Source organism: Arvicola amphibius, chromosome 5, assembly GCF_903992535.2.
Source record: "Arvicola amphibius chromosome 5, mArvAmp1.2, whole genome shotgun sequence".
Taxonomy (NCBI): domain Eukaryota; kingdom Metazoa; phylum Chordata; class Mammalia; order Rodentia; family Cricetidae; genus Arvicola; species Arvicola amphibius.
In genome coordinates, this window is record NC_052051.1 from 85,286,684 (window position 1) to 85,305,750 (window position 19,067).

At 39.9% G+C, this 19,067-nt stretch overlaps 1 protein-coding gene and 1 pseudogene across 1 annotated transcript in view; both read right to left on the bottom strand.

The window, feature by feature from the left end:
* Nucleotides 1–10,308, bottom strand: part of LOC119815277 (phosphatidylinositol 3,4,5-trisphosphate 3-phosphatase TPTE2-like) — a 101,819-nt gene extending 91,511 nt beyond the window's left edge. The window contains exons 1-2 of the mRNA XM_042055150.1: nt 10,110–10,308; nt 8,068–8,242 (exon numbers count right to left, since the gene is read on the bottom strand). Of these exons, the coding sequence (XP_041911084.1) occupies nt 8,068–8,242; nt 10,110–10,308 (374 nt within the window). The remainder of the gene's footprint in view (nt 1–8,067; nt 8,243–10,109) is intronic.
* Nucleotides 10,309–15,549: 5,241 nt separating this feature from the next.
* LOC119815418 lies at nt 15,550–16,875 on the bottom strand (annotated as a pseudogene).
* Between the last annotated feature and the right edge of the window lie 2,192 nt (nt 16,876–19,067).

Consider the following 19,067-nt stretch of genomic DNA (forward strand, 5'->3'; position numbering starts at 1 on the left):
GACAGTGCATGCTCTGATCTCAAACTCTACGTGTTACACAGGAAGGGTTGGTCTACACAGAGAGGAAAAGTGCAAAGAAAGAAGTAGTAATTTGTCTATATCTTACAGTATACTGGTGGACACAGTTGAGTATACTGATTTCAATCCACTTGAGACTGTGCTAAAGGACAAAAAAAATGAAATGAGTTTGAGTTTATTACAATTTAATGATTATGATTATAATTCAATTTATAAACTTTTTGAACCTTAAGATTTTTCACATATAGGGTTGGTGCTGCAGTTCATTTTTTTTTCTTTTTTTTGGTTTTTAGAGACAGGGTTTCTCTGTAGCTTTTTTTTTAAAGCCTGTCCTGGAACTAACTCTTGTAGACCAGGCTGGCCTCAAACTCACAGAGATCCACCTGCCTCTGCCTCCTGAGTGCTGGGATTAAAGGCGTGCACCACCACCGCCCGGCTTGGTGCTGCAGTTTAATGGGAAGTTGCACCTTCCTAAACATGTGCAAAGGTCCTAGCAATGTAACAAAACAAAACCTCTCATGTAAATCCACTGTTTATAATAAACATATCATATTCCCTTAATGATGTTTTATATTTTAATAAATACTTTAGTCTTGTTTAAAGAGAGAAGTTGGATGTTGTGGTATACCACTATAATTCCAGTTTTTGAGAAGCTAAGGCAAGAGATTCACAAGTTCAAAGTCAATCTGGGCTACATAACAAAACATCTCAGAAAAAAACAGCAAAGGAAAAGAAAAAAGTAAGTAATGTTTTTGCTACTAAAGCTGAATCAATGTGTGAAAGTTATGATATAAATTACTTCAAATCCAATTCTGTGCATAGAAACTGATGCAGCTTATCACATATGATATCTGTTCCTAAGTGTCTCCTTTGTCCTCTTACTTCCACCTGTCCAGCTGTCTTTATTTTTTGGTTTTTGTGAGACAGGGTTTCTCTGTAATACAGTCCCAGCAACCGTGGAATTTGCTCTGTAGACCAGGCTGACCTTGAACTCACAGAGATCCGCCTGCCTCTGCCTCCCGAGTGCTGGGATTAAAGGTGTGGGCCACCAGTTGTCTTTTACTACACCAGAAAGAATCTTATAGGTATGAGTCAAAGTTCTTCAACATATGCTATTTTAGTTTGGGATGCCTGTTCATCTGGTAGCTGAGGTCTAGAGAGTGATGGACATATCAAGCGCTCATCGTTTGTGTTCTTTTCCTCTGCTTCCTATTCTCTGCTATCACACGGCTTCAAACAAGAGTCTCTGCATTCCTACTCAGTGTAATAAAATCTAATACACAGAAAGTTGGAAATTTTCCTAATCATTTTATGTGGTGCTTATTTAAAGTGTTAAACACCCAGGAAGTAGGAAAAGCATTGTTTTATGAGAGCTACTTATTTTATCCAAATTGGTCAAAAATGATAGGAAGAGACCACTCCTAGAAGCCTCCAAATCTTACATCTTTCTCTGCTTCTGTGTGTATATGTGTAGTGGTACTAGTGGCGCATCTCTTGTTGTATGTACATGCAAATGCAAATAGCATGTATTTATATCCATACATTTCATTATTCATTATCATTCACTGATGCATTTTGTTAACATATTAGTGTATGTCTCACAGTTCATTGGCAGTTCCATCACAAGGTGGTGTCAGAGATTCATTCAGGGAAAGGCTAGAAGATTTAAAAAACACATATAATTAGATGTCACGTGATTTCAAAGACACAACTTTCTGGCTCAAATTCACTTAAATTATTCTAAACACTGTAAGCTGGCTAACACTCACATACATAGCAGTGTTATTTGAAAACTTCCATATACTCTTCCTACAAACCACAAACTAACCAGCCAGTGGTGGTGCACACCTTTAATCCCAGAACTTGGGAGGTAGAGGCAGGCAGATCTCTGTGAGTTCGAGGCCAGCCTGGTTTACAAACTACTTCCAGGATAGCAAATACTGTTACACAGAGAAACCCTGTCTCAAAAATTAAAAAAGAAAAAGAGAGAAAGACACACACACACACACACACACACACACAGAGAGAGAGAGAGAGAGAGAGAGAGAGAGAGAGAGAGGGAGAGAGGGAGAGAGGGGGAGAGAGACAGAGAGAGACAGAGACAGAGAAAGGCAGAGAGGAAAGAAAGAAAAAAGGTAGAGAAAAACACTAACTTAAGACAACTCATTGAATATGGAGAAGTCAAGTTGGTATCTACATGCACCCCTACATGCTAGTGTCTTTGGTGCACGAAGGTACTCTGCAGATAAACAAAGGAGAAATGTAAACACCAACTCAGCCACAAATTTTTTGATCTACAATGGTGTCCTGCCTATAAAATATGTTGGGGCAGTAGTAACACAAAGCTTGTGAGAGTAACCAACCAATATCTTATTTGACTAAAGGATCCTTCCATGAGATGGAACCCATACCTGAAACTGCTTGGGTGACTAAGAACCTGAGACTAGATAGCCCAGGGACCTAGGGTGAAACCAAACACAACTGTTCTACAAAAGAATGTAGCAATTAAATGACTCCTAATGATATTCTGCTATATTCATAGGTCAGTGCCTTGCTCCTTCAACATCAGAAAAGTTTCTTTTTGCAGTAGATGGGAACAAATACAGAGACACACAGCCAGACTATATGCAGAAAGTGAGACACCTTGAAACATTCAGCCCTAAATGGGATGACTCCATCAAATCCCTCTCCACAGGGCTCAGGGAACCCTGTGGAAGAGGAGACAGAAATAGTAGAAGAGCCAGACAAGAAGAAAAACCCCAAGCAATCAAGGGCCTCTATATCAACTCTGATATATAGGAACTGAGTCAGCATGCACAAGACCTGCATGGGTCTGCACCAGTGGGATCCTAGAGTTGAAAGCAAAAGTGGGTGCTTCCATCACTAAGCCTCAAACGATAACCACTTTCAAATGAAAATTTAGTTTTCTCCGAAGGAGACTCACCAGGGAAACAAACTACTCTGAGGGTAGGCTGCATGCCCAGCAGTACGGTCAACAGGAAATGAGCTCAGTGGTGTCTCATACTGTCATTTTCTCATGTTACTCTGCAGGTCTTTTAGCTGTATATTATGGCTTTAAGTTTAGTGTTTTTACGGGATTCCTGAGTGTGCAAATGAGAATATATCTACATCTAAATCTATTTCTTGTGCCTTTTCTTGGGTTCTCTTCCTTCTGTTTTCTTTTTCTTTTGCCTTATTCTGGTGTGCTATTTTTTGTTTTATCTTATTGTTATTCCTTAGAAGTCTGTTTGTTTCTCGTGACAGAGTTTGGGTATGGATGGGAGGATGTGGGAAGGAACTGAGAGGAACAGATATCAGGGTAGGAAGAGGGTATATTTGGGAGGTACACCATAAACAGGATATATTACATTGGAAAAATCTATTTTCCAAAAAGGCAAAAAATTCTTCATGTTTACAATGAAAATATTTTCTTAAGATCTCTTATTATTTATGAGTTCCTGTGAAGTTTCTCTAGAGGACACAAGAGTGGGTGGATTCTGCTGAAGCTAGAGTCGTAGGTGAGTGAGGGCTACCCAACATGCATGCTGGGATCTGAACACAGGTCCTCTGAAAGAACATCTTAAGCCTGTGAAATTCTTAAATTCAATTCCTTATTAACTTAACCATACTGAGAAAGCATTTGATGAATGAATCCAAGTTCAGCTGCAAATTCTAGACATGATTCCTCCTTTATTGTGTAAATCTTTCCTCAGGTCCCTTTGTTGGCTGTTTACCTTCTTTCCTGCTTTCACACAAGGAATCTACAGGCACAAGTCAGGGGTGCTAAACAACTTAAAGATGGGGATATGAGTTTGGAGATACACAGATACCTCTGGAGATTAAGGTTCCATGGTAGGGTCTATTGAATCTATTCTTTTTGCTGAAGGCTCCTCTGTAGCCTTCCAAGTTCCATATTCTGGTTTTAAATGGAGTTCTCTCTTCTCTTGGCTAACAAAGGGAACAAACTTCAGGAGGTAGAAAACACCCTCTATGGCTTATTTTTCCTTTCTGAACCTCAATTCTAAAGATAAAGACTATTCCATAACAGAAATTTCTATAGTAGGAATTTAGAAACAACATTAGGAAACTGGATTCCCAAGGATTTTTCTGAGAGAAAATGTCTGATTCTAAATTTTACCATGTTGGCGAATTCATGCTGGTATGATATATAGAAACTGTATGTAATTTATATTTCACAATACATTGGTGAGTCTACCCCAGAATACTGAATTCAGTTCTTTTTTTTTCCTTTGAGACAGCATTTCTCTGCGGCTTTGGTGCCTGTCCTGGCACTTGCTCTGTAGACCAGGCTGTTCTCAAACTCACAGAGATCCACCTGCCTCTGCCTCTGCCTCCTCAGTGCTGAGATTAAAACCATTGCCACCCCAAAAACTCAACCAAAGAACTCCTACAGCTGATAAACACCTTTAGTAATGTGGCAGGATATAAGATCAACTCCAAAAAATTAGTTGCCCAGGAGGGGATACACAAAGGATAAGGAAGCAGAGAGAGAAATCAGAGAAGTATCACCTTTCATGATAGCCACAAATAGCATAAAATACCTTGGGGTAACTCTAACCAAGGAAGTGAAAGATCTATTTGACAAGAACTTTAAGTTTTTGAAGAAAGAGATTGAAGAGGATACCAGAAAATGGAAGGATCTCCCTTGCTCGTAGATTGGGAGATCAACATAGTAAAAATGGAAATTCTACCAATGGCAATCTATAGATTCAATGCAATCCCCATTAAGGTCCCATCAAAACTCTTCATAGATCTTGAGAAGACAGTAATAAACTTTATATGGAAAAACAAAAAACCCAGGATAGCCAAAACTATCTTATACAATAAAGCAACTTCTGGAGGCATTACCATCCCTGACTTCAAACTCTATTACAGAGCTACAGTATTGGAAACAGCTTGGTATTGGCATAAAAACAGAGAAGTTGACCAATGGAATTGAACAGAAGACCCAGTTCTTAACCCACAAACCTATGAACACCTGATTTTTGATAAAGTAGCTAAAAATGTACAATGGAAGAAAGAAAGCATCTTCAACAAATGGTGCTGGCATAACTGGATGTCAACCTGTAGAAGAATGAAAGTAGATCCATATCTATCACCAATGCACAAAACTCAAGTCCAGATGGATTAAAGACCTCAATATCAATCTGAACACACTGAACCTGATAGAGGAGAAAATGGGAAGTACTTTACAACATTTGGGCACAGGAGATCGTTTCCTAAATATAACCCTAGCAACACAGACATTGAGGGCAACATTGAATAAATGGGACCTCCTGAAGCTGAGCAGCTTCTGTAAAGCAAAGGACACTGTCACTAAGACAAAAAGTCAGCCTACTGACTGGGAAAAGATCTTCACCAACCCTGCAACAGACAAAGGTCTGATCTCCAAAATATATAAAGAGCTCAAGAAACTAGACTTTAAAATGCTAATTAACCCAATTAAAAATGGGGCACTGAACTGAACAGAGAATTCTCAACAGACGAAGTCCAAATGGCCAAAAGACACTTAAGGTCATGCTCAACTTCCTCAGCAATCAGGAAAATGCAAATCAAAAAAACTTTGAGATACCATTTTACACCTGTCTGATTGGCTAAAATCAAAAACACCAATGATAGCCTTTGCTGGAGAGGTTGTGGAGTAAGGGGTACATTCATCCATTGCTGGTGGGAATGCAAACTTGTGCAACCACTTTGGAAAGCAGTGTGGCGGTTTCTCAGGAAATTCGTGATCAACCTACCCCAGGACCCAGCAATTCCACTCTTAGGAATATATCCAAGAGATGCCCTATCATACTACAAAAGCATTTGTTCAACTATGTTCATAGCAACATTATTTGTAATAGCCAGAACCTGGAAACAACCTAGATGTCCTTCAATGGAAGAACGGATACAAAAAGTGTGGAATATATACATATTAGAGCACTACTCAGCGGTAAAAAACAATGACATCTTGAATTTTGCATGCAAATGGATGGAAATAGAAAACACTATTCTGAGTGAGGTAACCCAGACCCAAAAGATGAACATGGGATGTACTCACTCATAATCGGTTTCTAGCCATAATTAAAGGACATCGAGCCTATAATTCGTGATCCTTGAGAAGATGATAAGAAGGTGAACCCAAAGAAAAACATATAGTTATCCTCCTGGATATTGGAAGTAGACAAGATTGCCGGCCAAAAATTGGGAACTTGGGGGTGGGGTTGGATGGAGGTAAGGGGAGATGGGGAGAGCTTGGGGGAATGTGATGGTTGGGATATAGGAAGGGTGGATATGGGAGCTGGGAAGTATATATCTTAATTAAATGAGCCATTTCAGGGTTGGCAGAGACTTGACTCTAGAGGGGTTCCCTTGTGCCCAGGGAGACACCCCCAGCTAGTTCCTTGGGCATTTGAGAAGAGGGAGCCGGAAATGGCCCGATCCTATTGCCATACTGATGAATATCTTGTATATCACCATAGAACCTTCATCTGGCGATGGATGGAGATAGAGACAGAGACCCACACTGGAGCACTGGACTGAGCTCCCAAGGTCTAAATGAGGAGCAGAAGGAATGAGAACATGAGCAAGGAAGTCAGGACCACAAGGGGTGCACCCACCCACCAAGATGGTGGGGCTGATCTAATGGGAGCTCACCAAGGCCAGCTGGACTGGGACTGAAAAAGCACGGGATCAAACTGGACTCCCAGAACATGGCGGACAATGAGGGCTGCTGAGAAACCAAGGACAATGGCACTGGATTTTTATCCTACTAAGCATACTGGCTTGGGGGGGGGCTATCCTGTTTGGATGCTCACCTTCCTAGACCTGGATGGAGGAGGGTGGGCCTTGGACTTCCCACAGGGCAGGGAACCCTTACTGCTCTTAGTACTGGAGAGGGAGGGGAAAGGAAATGGGAGGTGGGGAGGAGGCAGAAATTTTTTAATTAAAAATAAACAAATAAGAAAAAAAGAGGAAAAAAAGAGATAAAACAAAAACAAAACAAACAAACCAACCAACAAAAACATGTGCCACTACTGCCTGGCCTGAATTCAATTCTTAATTGATAGTTCTAAAAAAAATCAAAAGAAGCATAGTGTCTCTCAGAAATATCAAAAGCTACCCCTATGAAGTCTCACATACATGGCTGTCTAAACATTGCCTGAGCAAGGATGACATCAACAAACATGCTAAAGTAGAAGAGGAAAGCCTACAAAACTTCAACCCTAGACAAATTACAGGCAACTAAGGAATGCTGAAAATGAGAGAAACAATAAGAGCACACTAATTAGTTATCCAATACCAAGCGTTCGGCTCCAAAAACATACATATAGGTAACAATATACAGGCAGAGCAGCTTATACTGATGCACTTATGAATATATAAGTAACTTATTGCTCATTTTGTCTTCTTTATCCATGAGGCAACATTCATTATGAAAAATTAATGTGAGAAGACATTAGAATGAAAAGGAGCCCTGTTATCCCACGAATGTTTCTGAGTGAGAATATCTCAAATGTTAATATCTCAGAGGGTGCAATTTTTTATGTGCATGTAAATACACATGTACACATAAACATGTATTATTAATTCCTTTATATCCTTCATTGCTTTTGCAGCGACTCTACTTAATGATTATCTTTCAGTTCAGATTGAGTACTACTCATGGACTAAAAAGAAACTGCATGACTTAGACTTCTTTAGTGAAAATTAATTAAAATCTTCAATTCATATGTGAATTGATTTCTAAAATGTTATCTAAATCTATTAGTGGGTTAAATATGTCATTTTCTCTGCAAATGATGCTGTAAGTACACAAACACATTTTTATTGTAACAAATTCTTTAGTCCTATCAAAAGTATAGGGCATGCATGCTTCTATGATCATATCTGTCTTTACCTGTTTTTGTGTAAATGTGTGAGCTCAGATGTTCATGTAAATATGTGTTAATATATATTTATTTTTGCAATGCCAGAAATGCGATATAAGGCTTTGTACATGATGAGCAAGTTCTGAGGCATAGCTTCTGTCCAGAGAGACTGTGCCCTTGGAACATGAGAACCACTGGCAGCAGAGCTCTGAAGATGAAGAAAAGGTGCAGGGATCTTTTAGCTGATTCTAATACCCTGTGGGGCCTTTTCTTCAAGCCCATTGCTGCCTCCTCTTGGCTGTAAAGAGGATCCCTTCTATTTTTAATCAACAGAACTTTTAACATAGTAACTAAAAGTAAGAAACATCTCTTATTTGTTCTATTTTTCTACCTGATTAAAGACCAAGAATATTTATGAGACAATACTATAAACAGTTTAAAAGGGAACTTGTAATAGTATTATGTTCCTGACTATTATTAATATCAATCTGTGTGTACATGTGTATGCAAGTACTTATGTACAGACAAATATATACTATACGCACATATATCCATTTATTTAATCATATCTTACATTTCTTTCATTTGTTCATTCGAAGAATTCCGTTCATACAGGGATGTGCTAAAGGATAAAAACAGACATATTAAGTCAGGATGCTATACCTTGGAGTTAAATATTTGGAATATGATATGACATTTCTTGTAGGAATGATGCTTTGCATTATTATAATGAGTAGTAAAAATAAAAGTAACTCAATATTGAAATATAGTTTAGTTTTTACTATTACATAATACATAATATCAGTTACTGTTAGTCTTTTTGGTTCAATTCATTTGGAACTACACTTATTTTGTAGACACTCAGATATTCAATCTCATTTAATGTCCTATTCCCAAGTCCCATCATTATCTCCTTATTTCACACACCTTTGCTGAATTTTCTGATAATGAGATGTGATCAGGTAGTTCCAGACCTAAGGCAGTGTTTTCACCTAGTACAATGGTGGTCTGAAGTCTGGAGTACTAGCTTTACCTGGTGGCACAGATCTGAAGTGATGGACACACTTAACTTTCATTAGTTCCATTTTCCCACACTGAGGGCTAGAGTGCTCCCTGCTCACTGCTAATTTCTTTCTGTTGTAAAGAGGCTTTTTTCTCTCTTGCTCCATTCAAAATATTAATCTCTCATTTGTTTTTTATGTTTCTGTGAATATATATTTATTGCATGTGTATTTTATTAACATACAACACAGATATTTCATTAGTGATCCTATCATAGATAATTAATTAGTAATTAATAGTAATTAATAATCACTTCATTATGTAAGAATTGAAAGTAAACTATAATGAACAAGTATATAAATTCACAGACCCTTTTAAATTTTTTTATTAGCAATGATTCTCTCTAATAACATATAGGTTGAACCCTAAATTTATCCTCTCATATAGACATGAAGAAGTATCCTGATCATGATCTAGACTCCTTTCAAACAATTTGATAAAAAGAAGAAAGTTATTACTGATGCAGACTTAGATACAGTGCCTCATATACTCTGTATTGTTAAGAATAAATATGCAGAGTACTTTAAGCAAAACTGAATCTTCCTTCTTTTCATAGTTCTACCCTTTTTTTGTATTATGCATGTACATATTCATAGAAATATGTGTCCTTTTGTACATGTTTATATATAGTGGTGTGTGCTGTCTTGCAACTTGACTTTCACAATTCATTCATGTTTGATCTAAAGTACTCCAAAGTGTAATCAGAAACCAGGTATAAATATAAATGACTTCCAGAATCAAATAACTACATTATTTCTAAGAGTTCTGAGTTGTAAACTGATTGAGTTTTAGATATTCATGTATATCACTAATTCAAGTTTGGCATTTTTATATTAGAAAAGTGGCTATCTATATATAATGGTAATGAATCTACTGGGATTGTATAAATAGTAATTCACCTATATTTAAGTAACCAGTATCTTAATTCCAACATATAACAGTTTTTATGTTTTATTGCTTTTATTTTTTAGTTACACATACCAATCCCAGTTTTACTCCACTCCACCCCTATCCATTTCTCAGAGAGCATAAGGTTTCCCATGGGAAGTCACCAAAGTCTAACACATTGCTTTGAGCCAGGACCAAGGCCCTTCCCACTATATAACAGGGTTTTTAATGGGATGTATTTCAAATTCAGCTATTGCTTAAAGATACTTGCGCCTCCTACCAGTTTCAAGTTCTCCTTGGTTTCATTTTCATACTGTGGAAATATGAGGTGAAAAAGCAGCAGCTGTGGACCTGTGGAAGGCGCCATCCAGCGTGGTGATGGGCAGGGCTTATGCAATAGCAGTGCTCTGGTGGGGCACATCTGAGAGTCATCAGTGCTAGTCATTTCTGCTGAAGGCTCCTCCATCTCATGACCCTGTCTTATGCCATTCCTCCTTGCCTTCTTTTGCTTTTATCTAACCCAGAAGACTCATACACAAGCATACTGAAAATTTCCTTAGGATTTAGTTGGTGACTGTTCAGGCTTGCAACCAACTTAAGAGGTGATAGGAAGGACTTAGTGACCAAAACTGCCCTGCTCAGCAGATTTTTGAGTGTGCACGCTTCCGAGCATAAATTTAGCATTATGTATCTCTGTATTTCCTTCACAGCTTCTCACCATGTACTAATTCACATAGAAAGTGCTTTAAGATTTAAAGACACACGTAGTGAACATCATATGACTTCCTATTTCTCTGTGTTGCTTTCATTAGTTGAATAAAGAAACTGCCTTGGCCTTTTGATAGGGCAGCCGTTAGGTGGGTGGAGTAAACAGAACAGAATTCTGGGAGGAAGAAAGCAGAGTCAGAGAGCCGCCATGAAGTCGCCTGAGTCAAACACTCTGAATCTTTCCGAGTAAGCCACAACCGACCTCGAAGTGCTATACAGATTACTAGATATAGGTTAAAGCAAGATATGAGAGTTAGCCAATAAGAGGCTAGAGCTAATGGGCCAGGAGATGTTTAAATAAATACAGTTTGTGTGTTGTTATTTTGGGGGTTAAGCTAGCCAGGCAGTGGGATACAGGTGGTGGGATGCAGCCAGCTCCTCCTTACTACATTCCTGGACTTTACACTCTTCAGATTCCCTTTATTAACACAATTAGTCATTTTGAAACTTGCATATCACTTTTCCACCAAAATGAATTTTACATATTTGAAATAGACATATCTTGCCTGGTAAAAAGTTCAGCTTTCTGCTTTCAGTTTTATTTATTTTTCTTTTTTCAAGTATAATTACAAATGCATTTTTCTAGGTACAAATCCATTTTACCTTATCAAGTGATTTGGGCATTTGTTTCTTACTGTTACCCTCACAGTGTCTTTCTCTGCCATATGTAAGTTCAAGTACAGGACTGTGGTGGGGCTCTGAACAGGGGCATGCAGTAGGGTTGTATTTGAGGTCCCCACCTCAATACGGTAGCAGAGTTCTACAGGTTGATGGATTCTTCCAGTACCACTTGCTGTATTCTTGGCCATAGGCCCTCTTCTCCTTCCTGTTGTTCCTTGTTTCTGGCTCCAATTAGAATCTCTCTAGCCTTTGCCAAATGTACAACAAATAAAAAGCCTGAAGTCCTCAACCTTTGACTGCTGCAAACATAGAAGGACAATACACAATGGTACAAATCATCCTTCTGTGAGCAGTTCTCTTTTCTTTAACCTGAACTAAACTAAAAAGACTGTTCCCTACAGATACAGGAGGAAGACTGTTTAGAAACAGCTCAGACACTCTGTTTTGCTGTGGGTTCTCCTCAGAGTGCAGCTCTCAAATTCCAACCTCCCTCCATCACTAGCTGTAATGCTTGGATTTATATGTGCACAGCACATTCTAGAATTGTGAACATATTAATACATTTAAGTGTCTTCATTTACATTTTATAAATCATGTTATAAAATTGGTAATTCCCTCCAATATCGTGGATAGCAAAGTATCTAAATCTGCGTTAAAGGGATATGAAAATACATGATCATATATGAACTGTAAGTTTAAGATTTATTTTACATTTAAAAATTTTATATATAATTCTACAATTATAGTTTATATAGTAACAATTGATCCATAAATATATAACCAATATTGAAATGTTAATGGTTATGTCATAAACTTAAGCATGAGATTTTTTTTTTTTGTTTTGTTTTCGAGACAGGGTTTCTCTGTAGCTTAGGAGCCTGTCCTGGTCCTGGACCAGGCTGGCCTTGAACTCACAGAGATCAGCCTGTCTCAGCCTTCCAAATGCTGGGATTACAGGCATGAGCCACCATTGCCCAGTGAGACTTTTTTTTTAAACCTTGGGCTTTTTATGCCAGTACTGAATTCCTCAAATCTGTGAAAATGGAAAAGAATCCAAAGAGAAGCAATTGTTACTTTACTCTTAAAATATAACAGCCTTTCTTGTTGTGCTTATCTCAGATAATACCTGCAGATTATAAGGAACCCCCCTCTTTTTCAATTTATGACTCCCAATCATGCTGTCTTTCTTGTATGAGATATGGTCAAGTGCCTGCTGTTCTGATGGATGGGCTCCCTGCAGATGATGGTGGGGTCTGGACCACTTGTTTATATGGTGGCAGAGATCTGCAGGGCGAGGACACTTCCAGGCTCCATTGCCTGCGCATCTTCTCTTCTACTACATCCCCACATCTCCCTCTCTGCTTATTCTTTCTCTTTTCTCCTACTCAAATTTTCTAACTGCTGGCTCACACTAGTCTAGTATCTTAATGGAAATCTGAACATTTCCTAAGGGATTGGCTGCTACTTAAAGTGGCAGACAGGTTGAAGGAAGAACTGTCTCTTCGGCAGTTTGGTTTAAAATAAATGCAGTCAACTACAAGTCCTACAAAGAGACAATTTAGATACAATTTAAAAGGTATTCTGATGTCAAAGAATTCTTCAGGTAGTTTTGTGAAATCCTCTTTCCATAGTTTTTATGGGTTTTCATTTATATGTGTGTGTCTGTGTGTGTGTGTGTGTGTGAGAGAGAGAGAGAAAGAGAGAATGTTTATGTGTGCACTGATACTAGTTTTTAGATCAGTGTAGGAACATATATATGTGTGTATATGTTCCTGTGTAGTAACATATATATGCATTATATACGTATATATATGTACCCACCCCCCATATATATATACATACATACATACACACAGATATTTACATGTGTGTGCATGTAAATGTACTTAAGGGTGTATATTTTTAATTTAGTTCACTCACCTATCACTTGCAGCTCCATCAAGGATTTGTGCTGATACTGAATCATCCGTATATGTTCTAAATTTTTGAAAAGTACATAGTCAGTAAAAAGTACATATGTTTAAAATGCAACCACTTTTGGGGAGATCAAATAACTACATTTATTATACTTATTATATGGTAGCTGATTTTAAAATATTCATATGAAAATCATTAATTGGCATCTTGTAGCAACAGAAGAAAGCTGTGAATGGCAGAGGTGATCTTCTCCAGAGAAAGGCACACCAGCTGGTTGTCCAGTGTAAAATGCTCAGCACTGAAAACATACATATGAGCAACATTCCACCAACTGAGCAGGTTATATTTACGAATATATGTGCATATAATATACATATACATATATCACACTATAATAATTGACAGAAGAGGCCATAGATTTGAAGGAGACAAGGGGGGGGGGTATCTGGAAGGGTTTTTGTGGAGGGAAACTTAGGACAAAAATTTAATGAAAATATAACCTCAAAAATAAAAATGAAATGTAATACATCCAGATTAACCATTATCATCAAAGTGGAACAGTCTCTTAGTGTACTTATTTCTTTTTTTTTCTTTTTTATTTTTTTTTGGCTTTTTCGAGACAGGATTTCTCTGCAGCTTTAGAGCCTGTCCTGGAACTAGCTCTTGTAGACCAGACTGGTCTTGAACTCACAGAGATCCGCCTGCATCTGCCTCCCGAGTGCTGGGCTTAAAGGCGTGTGCCACCACCGCCTGGCTTAGTGTACTTATTTCTAATTCAATTACGGTTTATAGGTACATAGCTTTCTTACCATATCTAAATTCCTGAGTCATAACTGTCTTCTACCTTCTTACTTTCATACCTGGTGGTTCTCTGTTACCCTGAGGTTGGATAGAGTATCTGTAGATGGAAGGCAGTGGCTCCATCTGATTTAGCAGTGAGTGTTCATGTGGGGCACCAGCCTTGCCTGGAAGGAGAGCTTGAATGGTAAGGGATACACAGAGGTTCACTGGCAGGTCTTTCTCTTTTCTCTGCCAAGGCCTCCAGTGCTGACAGTCACCATTCTGTCCCTATGCTGTGAAATGATTCTCTGTTTGGTCAACACTATTGCTATCTCAGTTAGTAAATCTGATTCTTTCCAATACATTGGTTGTTATTAAGAGTAAGAAATACTGACACCCTCAATGTATCTTATTAAGAGAGATTTATATAGACACAGCAACTAAGACCTTTGTTTTCACCATGGGTTTTTCAAGATGGCATGCCCCACCACCACCTGGCATCTTTTTGTTTTTGTTCTTGACACACCAAGTTTTACCAGGGCCACCACATGAGCACGGGTATGGAAATTGCCACTGGAGTGTGGGTGACTACCCTGTGGCTACACCACTGAAGACAATGATTTCCCCTTTTTCTAGCTGCCATAAACAGTCAAACAGTCAATGGTTCCTGGGGAGGGAGAAGCAGGGCCTCACAGCCCCTTCTCCTCTCATGAGTGAATGCTGTCACATCCAGTCTCATGCATACTCATTGCAGGCAATGGCAGCTGCTGGGAATTCATGATTGCTACACCCATGTCAAGCCCTAAAGGTAAGGCTTTACAACACACATCTCTGTCATCCAGTTCTTACACTCTTTCTACCCACACTTCTCCAGGGCTCCCTAAGTTTTCGGCGGTGAGAAACATATATCCTTCTTCAGGCTGGTTATTCAATTGTCATTTAATGTTCAATTGTTTTGCCTTTTTATTGTTCATTGTTTCTGTATGTGTGTAAGTTGTGGGATATTTGCATGCTTTGTGAAGATATATTGCTGTGTTGGTTTAATAAAGAACTGAATTAATGAGGCACGAGATAAAGGTGGGATTTCTAGGGAGAGAGAGGAAAAGGTGAATGGAGGAGATGCTGTGGAGACATGGAGAGGATGTATGGAAGAAGCAGGATGGCCGTATTGACAGAATGTAGATTAATGGAAATGGGTTAATTCAACTTATAAGAGATAGTTAAAAACAAGCTTAAGCTAAGGTCAAGCCTTCAAAATTAATAATAAGATCTCTTGTTATTTGGGGGTGGGCTGGCAGCCCAAAGGAAAGTCTGACTACATTTTATTTGGGACAGGGAAAGACTCTTTACATGTATATGTACATTTATTTATATAAACACACATATGCACATACATATTCACATATTTATGCATGTTTTTTAAAACTCACATGTCACTCATAGGCTCCAGATAATTCACTGATGTCACTTCATCTGGATATGAACTAATGAAATATAAAAATATGTCATACACAAAACAAACAATTTTTACTAAATTTTTTTTTCAATGTTCAGTTTCCTTTAATGACCCCCATCTCCCCTGAAGGGTAGGTGCAGGCAGCTAGGTGACGGCAAGACATGTTCACTTGAAGATCTTGCCTTGATTGACGGCTTTGCCCACATGTGGAAGGCCCCCTCCCAGGAAAAGTACTCTTGAACCAGGGTCTCCTCGCTACCAGGATCCAGTTTCCGCCATGTATATGACTCGTAGTCCACCTGCCAATTTGGACTTAGCGGAAAGGCAAGCTCTTGGCCTCGGAAGACCCAAACGCCGGAAATGGAGCTGCTGTTGTTAGTTCCAAAGAGGATGACACTAGCAAAGGCATTCTTCCTCAGTTTGTCCAATCGCTGGAACATGCCAGTGATGAGGTTGCAACTCATAAAAGTCTGGGTGAGCTCCTCAGGGAAGCGATATTCAGCATACCACAGGGACCAGCCGTCCTTATCAAAGTGCTCCCAAAAATATGGCAGCGCCACGGAGAGGGTGTCCTCGTTGGAGTACTTACGCTTGAACTCATCCAACACAAAGGTACTCTTGGGCAAGTGAGCAAAGGGGTCCTTGGCTTTGGGCTCAGCGGCCAGTGCCTGCTCACACTCATCCATCTCCTCCTCAGGAGCTGGGGCAGCTGCCTTTTTCTCCTCTTTCCGTTCAGCCTGGGGCTTCTGTTTCTCTTCCCATTTACCCTTCTCTTTCCTTGGAGTATCTTTTTTAGGCTGGCTCTCTGCAAACTTCTTGGCATCAAACTGGGCCATCTTCTCACACAGCTTCACCTCCCCCAAGACTGCCCTGAACTGGGGCTGGTTAATGCAGGTGAGGAATCATCGGTTGGTATTGGGGAAGGCCTGGCGAAAAGAAGGCTCTAAGACCTGCTTGTAGAGCCACAGAAGGGTACAGACAACTGTGATATCAGCCAGAGTCACTCGCTCACCCACCAAAAAAGTCCTTGTCTTCAAATGAGTGTCCAGCAGCCCCAGGATTCGCCTCACCTCTTCTTTTGCATTTTCAGTGGCCTGTTTGTTATGGTGCATGATGCCCAAGGTGGGGAACACCCAGGTGCTGGCTGGAGGAACGCTATCACTGTCAGCAAAGCTCACCCACTGCACCACCTGAGCTGCTGCCTCTGGCGTACTTCCCCGCAGGTCCTCGTTGCTTACATAATAGGCGATGCCATTGCTCTCAAACACACAGAATCCATCATCCCCCTCAAATGCTGGAACCTTGCCAGCAGGAAATTTTCTGAGAAATTCAGGGGTGCGGTTGGTTTGGCCAAAGTGGAAGTGGGGGGGTGCGGAGAGCACGCGGACCTGAGCCCCACTGTACTGAGCAGCAATGAGGGCCTTGAAGGCTCTCCAGTTTTCAGGATATGTGTACAGGGTCCCAGCCGCCATGGTGATTCCGCAGAGAAAGGGGGTGAGGCTGACTAAATTTTTAAGGTTAAAATAACTATAGTTACTCTAAACGTTAGCCAGTTGATCTTTAATATCCATATGAAGATCATTATTTAAACTTAGTATCACATTTTGATTAGGGCTTGGACTTTAGGTGTTAATGGCTATCTTGCCAGGTATGACAGCTTATGCCTATGATCTCAGCAATAAGAAGGTTCAGGCAGGAGAATGCCAAGAGTCCAAGGTCAGCATATGCAGTGGGTGCAGGCTAGCTGTGGCAACAGAGTAAGACTCGGTTATAAAACAAAATGATTGTGACAAAAAAAAGGATATCTTAGGCCACGAGAATAGTAATATTCACAGACTTAACTGTGACCTCATTACCAATGTGTAAGAGTCTTTTGTGGTGATATAATTTCAAAATGAACTTCAGTTTGTAAGTACACATGACCGTGAACTCACCTGATTCCTGATTCTGAATTCTCATGATTGCCTGCTCATTTACACAGATTATATATGTCTTTTCTGCCCATCAGATAGGGGCTGTTAGCAGCTTACTCCAACATGATGGTGAATTTGTGTCAGAGGCATCAGTTCAGCACAGGTGCAGAGTTTTGAGGACTGGAGACAATGTGAGCATCCATGGGTTTCACCGTTGCTATTAGTGCTCCACCGCCCCATGTTTAATCACTACCACTGTCTTCATCACAAGCAAAATTTCTCCTCATTTTGAGTGTTGCCCCCCAAATTAAATTACTGATGTCCTTGTCAATGTTATTATTTAAAGACAGTCACTGCAAGCATAAACAGTTATGAGATGAGATCACACTAATAAATTCAGTCTTAATCCATACAGAGGCAATTCAAAAGTTTCCTATGAGTTTGGGTCACTAGCTGCTAAAGTTTCTCCTGATACATTTTTCATTTATTCACCTAGATCCAAAACAAGAAGCATGGTAAACAGACACTGGCATTCCAATACTTTAGAAATAATATCCAAGGCAGTGGAGTTCCATCTAGACAGCCTTCCCTAGTGTATTTAAGTGTCGTGCTCCTGTACTAAGGCCATCCACCCAAAGGGGTGAGAGTCTGGCCTCCAGGCAGGTCTGAGGATTCCTGCAAGGGAGTGCGGGCTTCTTCAGATTGTGCTGTGAGGTTCCCTGTGTGATACTCCATCCTGCCCTGCCCCCACCTTGGCCCTTTTGTCCCTGCGCTGTCCCTGGGCTTTCAGGAAACCCTGATCCGGTGCAGTGGAGTTCCATCTGGACAGGTGAGTGTGTGCGACCCTGGGGCAACCTGTCCTGGAAGAGAGCACAGCCCCCCCCAGCTCCAGGTGCACGGTTGTCTTTGTTTCTCATGTCCCCGCCTCTCCCAAACCTTCCCTAATGTATTCAAGTGTCCTGCTCCTGTACTAAGGCCATCCACCCAAAGGGGTGAGAGTCTGGCCTACAGGCAGGTCTGAGGATAACTGCAAGGGAGTGAGGGCTCCTTCAGATTGTGCTGCAAGGAATAGCTCCTGCTCCGGCACTGAGGAGATCCAACCAGATTCAGTCACAGCAAAGACTGGTCTAAGACACCAAGTCCCTCCTGGCTCCATTTGGAGGAAGAGATGGGCAGGCACCAATGCAAGAACTCCTCCAACAACATGAAAGGCAACATGACATCACCAGAATCCAGACATCCTGAAACAACAAGAATTGAACACCCTACTCCAGAGGAAATAGAAGAAACCGACCTTAAACAGTACTTTATGAAAATAATAGAGGACCTTAAACAGGAGGTAAAATACTGCCATAAAGAAATGGAGATGACAAACAAAAAGGTAGACGAAATAAATCTCTCAAAGATACCCAAGAAAAACAAGAAAAAACAAGAAAAAGCAATCAAACAAGTAAGGGAAACAGTACAAGACCTGAAATATGAAATGGAGGTAATGAAGAAAACACAATCCAAGGGAAGACTAGAAATGGAAATTCTGAGTAAACAAACAGAAACTTCAGAGACAAGTATTTCTAACCGAATACAAGAGATGGAAGAATCTCGGACTCTGAAGATACTATAGAGGAAATAAACTCACAGCTTAAAGAACAAAACAAATCAAACAAATACTTAACACAAAACATCCAGGAAATCTGGGACACCATGAAAAGACCATATCTAAGAATAATTGGGGTAGAAGAAGGAGAAGAATTACAACTCAAAGGCCCAGAA